Below are 6,000 nucleotides of genomic sequence, written 5' to 3'. Positions count from 1 at the left end.
AATCTCAGGAGCTTTCCTCTCGGCCTCCAGTGTGAAACTGAAGACATCCTTCTTTTCCAAAGGAATCACCGGTACTTGAAAACCGGGAAACCCAATACCTTTGTTTCCAGGAAAAGAATATAACACCTTTTATATAAAGGCTGATAATCAATGCTTGTCCTCTTTAAGATTGTATATTAAGAGGTCAACTAGCTGTAGGCACAGTTTATTCCTTAATGTACTGAACTCTGTTAGGCACCTGAATTTCTCTGTCATGAGAAAAACAAAAACAAAGCTCTCTGTCACCAAGGAATACTATACCTTTCTGAAGGCTTTAAAGGAAAGCACAACAAAATGCAGTGATGTCTCAAAAGGATTTAATTAAATACCACAAAGTGCGGTTCTATAATAGTTTCAAACAAGTAAGGACATGTTCAGTAGGTCTGCTTATCAGAGGTAGTAAAATGGGTTCCCCAACATCAGCAGGCTACTGCAACCTAGACAAACATACACAGTGCTCTTCTTGTGCACAACGCTACACTGGGAAACCGTCTTGGCACGGCATCGTTTAAAAAAACAATCTTCTGCTTCTTTCAGAACTATGGTGAAGTAGACGGATTTTAGTCTTGTCAATATGAGGAATGAAAATAAATGTCCAAGAAAACAAACGATGGGCAGCTGCCAACACTTAAATGCTTATTACACTAATGAGATGTTAGAAAGTAGTTCACACTCTAGGTATCGTCTCTTCTAGGCATATTTGATAACAAGTGGAACAGGACAATAAAAGGGTTGTAAAACTGTGTTTTGGAGACAAAGGATGTATCATAAATTAATTGGTGTCTGACAACAAAATTGCCTAATTATGTGTCTGTGCTTGTTTCACAGCTTCTTCTAAAGAACACTTTTTCTCTTGTCATTTCAACAGGCCAGTTTTCTGTTTATTCAAAATCCAGACAATTCTTTGTTTCTTCTCTATTTCTGTTTGTACCTTAATATTATAAGCTGGCTATTTTAAGCTTACTGGGTTCACTCCAGAGTGGGAGGAACAAAAAGAGTCATTTCTAAACTCTGACCCTCTTCTGGTTTAGGATGTCTTCCTTCCTGTCAATCATATCACTCTTGGATAAACTATATTTGCCATAAAACAAGATTTGCAATGTTTCACGTTAATCTGTGTTCATGTGGACAAACATTTATCTTTGAGAATGTATCAGTAAGACTCCCAGACATTTTTATAAAAATCAGCAGTTTTTGTGGAGTATGGTTACTGGACTTAAAAAGTAAGTATACATTAAATCTTCTAATTGTGGCATTTATTGCTAGAGCTTCCTATATTGGAATTACTGAAACAATTCCTAAGTCCTTAGTAAGCATTTCAGTTGATTATTTTCTTTTAGAAAAACACAGATTATTTGGTATTGATATTGTACAATTATCACAAAATAAAAAATGTAAGAGTAAAAATTCACTTCTGTATTTCCCATTTGTCAATCTGGTTTCACAGTGGTCTTCACACACCATTCCAGTAATACGCTCATATAGCACCATTCTTCTGTACAGTAGTTCATTTAAAGGTACATTATTCCTAGGCAGAGAGATTCCCCAATACTGATCCTTTTCTTAATTGTTTAATATAATGTTAGGAGTCTAAGATGTCCATTTATTACTCCTGCTATTTCCAGATATTGATAAGCCCATCAGTGCTTCTGTTGCTGTGAAGCCAAACAAAGAAGCCTAATGCTCTGGAATGCCCAGCCTCTCTGATGTCAGTTGGACAGGCTAACTGTACACAACAGAGACAGCACGAAGTCAAACATAGCAAGGAAACCACAAAAACGTGAGCTCTAAGCACACTGTCTGCTTTAAGCTGTGATAAAACAGCATTCCAATTTCTACTGAACAGCAGGCAAAGCACAACACAACGTGAACATTTGTTCTCAATTGACTTATCCAGTTCAAAAAGGGTTTATATTGGATATCTCGATGGAATGAAAAGTGGGCATCTGAGCTGAAGCCAATATTATTGATCAGATAAACTGATCTTTTGAATACTTCAATTTACAACGAATTTGTGTTCTCGCTTGCAGAAAAATGCCGCTGGTGTTTTAACACATACAAGAAAGTGTCCCAAAAAATAATCACTCCAGGTGATAACCCCTGAGACAGACATACAGTGTGCTGACATTCCAGTAACACCTGTCAGTCAGAAATCACCTGTATCTGGATAGTCAGAGACGCAGCTCCTTGTTTCTGGAATAGCTTCAGCTCAGTGGGACTGGAGGGGTCATCCCCAGCTCAGGATCTGTGAGGGTTTCTTGTCCATACCCAGGACTCCCTGGACTGACTACATCCTCATCTTCAGTATGACCGTGGCAAGGATTAAGAAGAAAGTGTTCCAGCCCAGGGTGACTGCAAAACCTCTCCACACCATCATTGCGGTCAAATCCCACCCTAAAAAACAGTATTCAATGTCAGAACGTAACAAGATAAGGTTAGCTTTGTTGCAGCTGGTGTACTGCAAGCACTGTATGAGAATTTATGAACCATCTTAGAATTCTTTTTAGCAGGTCTGTATTCCCAGTTTCAAGTGGTCATTGTCAATTTTACCCCTTAGAAAATGTTTTCTCTTTTGCCTTTCATCAGCTGTGCACTGTTATCTTTGCTCCCCAGTTGCTCTTTCATTCGACTTCCTCCATGTGCAATGTTATTGATGGCTCTATGACATTAACAATGACTCTCAGAGCTCTGTCAGCACCAATTAAGCTAGGAAGAAAAAAACATCCCTTTAAATAGGGGCCTTAAATATTAAGAGTGCTACTAAATAATTAATACTGAGCAGTGAAGCAACTGTTTGTAAGCATTTAGAAACATATACTAGAGTGATCAGCATAATATGATGTGTGATGTCCTTACATAAGGAGACTAAATTTGTTTGAACCCTTTGATCATAAAGTCAAGATAATTGATGCAACCAACATTGTTATTTTATGAATCCAGTTCAAAAAGCAGTTGAGAAAGAAGACAGGTCATTCATTACCTTTGTACATGATACAGCGCAAGGCCTCGGCTGCATATGTCTGTGGTAAGACCATGCTCAGGTATCTCAGAGGATAAGGTATACACTCCATGGGCCAGATAATACCTGCATATGAAAACACAAAAAAGTGCCTTGTTTGTGAAAAGGAAAACATAAAATAATTGTCTTAGCTCCAGTGTCAAATATTTCCACTTTTTCTCATCCCAAATTCCCAGGCATTTTCCAGAACTCTGTTTACATATAAAAAAAGCTCTTCCTGTTTCCCATATATATGACGTATTGTTAGATTTAAACTCTTGAACTTTCACCATTATTTTCAAGATAAATGAGAAGAAAAGGCTAAGAAAAACACCTGGCTGTAACGAATGCTCTGTCCAGAAGCTAGAGGAAGGACTCTGTGCATTCTTCTGAGAGCTTCAGGAGATCGGGAAAAGGGGGAATGGGAGAGGAGATCGTTGGCTACAAGTACTTCTCCAAATCGCTGGGCTGAAGTTAGAGTCGAGGAACAAAGGTAGAATATTCCAAGACCAGAGTTTCAATCCGAAAGAGAATGTCTCAATAGAAACGGCGAGGTAGGAGCTCCAAGGATAGAGGCTAATACCGAAAACAGAATTGAGGGTAGTGAGGGTTTGGTTATTAGTGTGGTGTCGTGATTGGATAATTGATCCGTGCGCTGGTGCTTGCTGGAATTACCCATAGCTGTGGTTGGTTTAGTGAAAGGTCGTTTACGGGATAGCATATGGTTGCTGGTGGACGTGACACTGGCTTATGGCTTCATCAGTTTTTATCTGCTCTTGGAGTTATAGTACACAAAAAGAAAAGAAAAACCCACTAGCATTTATTGGGGTATTAGTTACTGTTCTGTCACCAGATCATAATGCTATGTACAGATAGCACAGAATACCAGTTTCTGTCACAAGTAACTCATAAATACTCAAAAGCCCTGTAGTTAAATCAGATTTCAGGTTTCATCTGAGGTTAGAGTGGGCAGATGCACCAAACTGCTGACTGCAAGGGAACAAGCAGAGGTTTGAATTGCATGCTGAAAAATAAATCAAATGTTGAGGATTGAGGAACCTTCTTCAGGAGAATGATCCACACCCAGAACTTTTTCCTTAATAGGTTTTATTTGCACTCTGTTGGAGGACTATTAAAGGCTGGTACCCCATTCCTGTGCAGCTAACAGATAACAGGAGGACAAGTCTCCCAATGAACAGATCTCAGACCTGGACCCTCAAATCTTATGCCCTCCTCAAATGTGGGGTTTGTTCCCTGGGTGAACAATTTCACCCATCGTGTCTACCTCTGCACTTAACCTTGCTTACACTTCTCGTTATACATATCTTGTAAAATGGAGCCATAACCATTCATCTGTAGTAATAGGAGACTCTTAGTCATCTCCTCTAAAGGTTAATTTGCTGAAATTTGGTGGAATGGCTTTTGATAACACGCTGCAACATAATTATCCTTTTTGTTGTTTGTTTCTGGCTCATAATGAACAATTAACCATCTTTCTCATCTGCCTGCAATTTTATGCCTGGGTTTTCAGTTTTTAAGAGACTGCTATTACAGCCTCTCAGGGGACAGACCACCAAGAAGCCTGTGGTAACACAAACTCTACATGAAATCCATCACATACCTTTCCTGTTATTGATCTGTAATGTCTGACATCACCCTCTTTATTAACAGGTCTTTAGGATTATGCACCAAATGTTTCGCTAGAATACCTCCATGGTGCATAGTTTTTTTTTTCTGATGATTGCTACAAAAATTACTCCTGTAATTAGTATCAGTTAGAACTACAGCTAACACTAACCAATCTGAAAATGTGATGAACAGTAAATCAGCTGTCATGTGTCTGATTCAATATTACGTAGTCATGTATTAGAGTGGGCAGGGGCAGCCCAAGTGGCATGCTGATATAGAGCTAGATATGACATCGGCATCCTTCATATAACTCTACATGGATGCTTACAGTGGCCTATAGCTCCCTGGTCTGCATATATCAACAGCAAATGACAAATTTTACCGTATTTAACACCACAGGGAAGAAGCATTTTACACTGGAAACTGTGCTACAAAATCACATGAATATTGTCCATAACACTAAACATTCCAAACATTACTATACAAGAATCAATCCAAAGAAAAAGATTTCCATGTTTGTTTTCCATTTCCAAAGAAATCAAAAGTGAAAACGTTTGCAGTTCAAACCATGATTTTCCAGTCTTAGAGCTATGAGTGGAAACAAGACTCTAAAAACAGAAACATTTCTGGAGCCAGATACAGTATGTCTGAAAGGTACGTGGAGCACTGAGGTATGTATAGGATTAAGTTAAAGCGGAACGCATGCGTTACGAGCGCAGCTGGCCCTAATTAACTCCCATTACCCAATTACCACACCACACCCCTTCCCTCACTATTTCAACCCTCTGCTCACCCTGTTCACTTCTCGCTATTAGGAATCTTTCCACCTCCTGAGCTCTCTTTCCTACAACCTTCGACGTCTTGCTCTCTCGGACCCCGCCTCTCGGACCCCTTTCCAGCTTGTACCTTCTTCCTTCCTTCCCTGCTCGGATTTGTTTGCCTGGCATTCCTCTCTGGACTCGACTACGCCTGGACCTCTCGACTACTCTCCCACCCTCCTCTGACCTGTTCCCCTCGGACTCCATCAGAGACCTGCACAGCGTTCGTTATCCTCGCCGTAACAGCGCGTGAAGCATGATGTACAAATATACATCAATTGCCGTATGTAAAATTCTTTGCAAGTGGCAGGCTAAATTTACCTGAGCACATGATATATTATTTATAAAAATACTGTACTGCATAATCTGCTTCACCTTGAAAATGATGAAATGTAGCTTGACTGGGTGTTAAACAATGTCTTCTTGACGGTACTGTTCAGTTTCTTTGCAGTGCAGAGGTAATAGTGTATCAATTAATTAAAATGTGAAAGTTACACATCAATTCCCAAACAGAGC

General features: G+C 39.5%; 1 protein-coding gene across 2 annotated transcripts in view; it reads right to left on the bottom strand.

Moving 5' to 3' along the window:
• Positions 1–339: 339 nt before the first annotated feature.
• Positions 340–6,000, bottom strand: part of abch1 (ATP-binding cassette, sub-family H, member 1) — a 43,116-nt gene continuing 37,455 nt past the window's right edge. For both annotated transcript variants that reach the window (XM_088610251.1, XM_088610250.1), the window contains exons 19-20: positions 3,020–3,124; positions 340–2,433 (exon numbers count right to left, since the gene is read on the bottom strand). In XM_088610251.1, coding sequence (XP_088466377.1) covers positions 2,327–2,433; positions 3,020–3,124 — 212 coding nt within the window. In that variant the 3' untranslated portion in view covers positions 340–2,326. The remainder of the gene's footprint in view (positions 2,434–3,019; positions 3,125–6,000) is intronic.

This window comes from Lepisosteus platostomus, chromosome 17, assembly GCF_059453375.1.
Source record: "Lepisosteus platostomus isolate fLepPlt1 chromosome 17, fLepPlt1.hap1, whole genome shotgun sequence".
NCBI lineage: Eukaryota > Metazoa > Chordata > Actinopteri > Semionotiformes > Lepisosteidae > Lepisosteus > Lepisosteus platostomus.
This window is presented reverse-complemented; position numbering and strand designations above follow the sequence as displayed.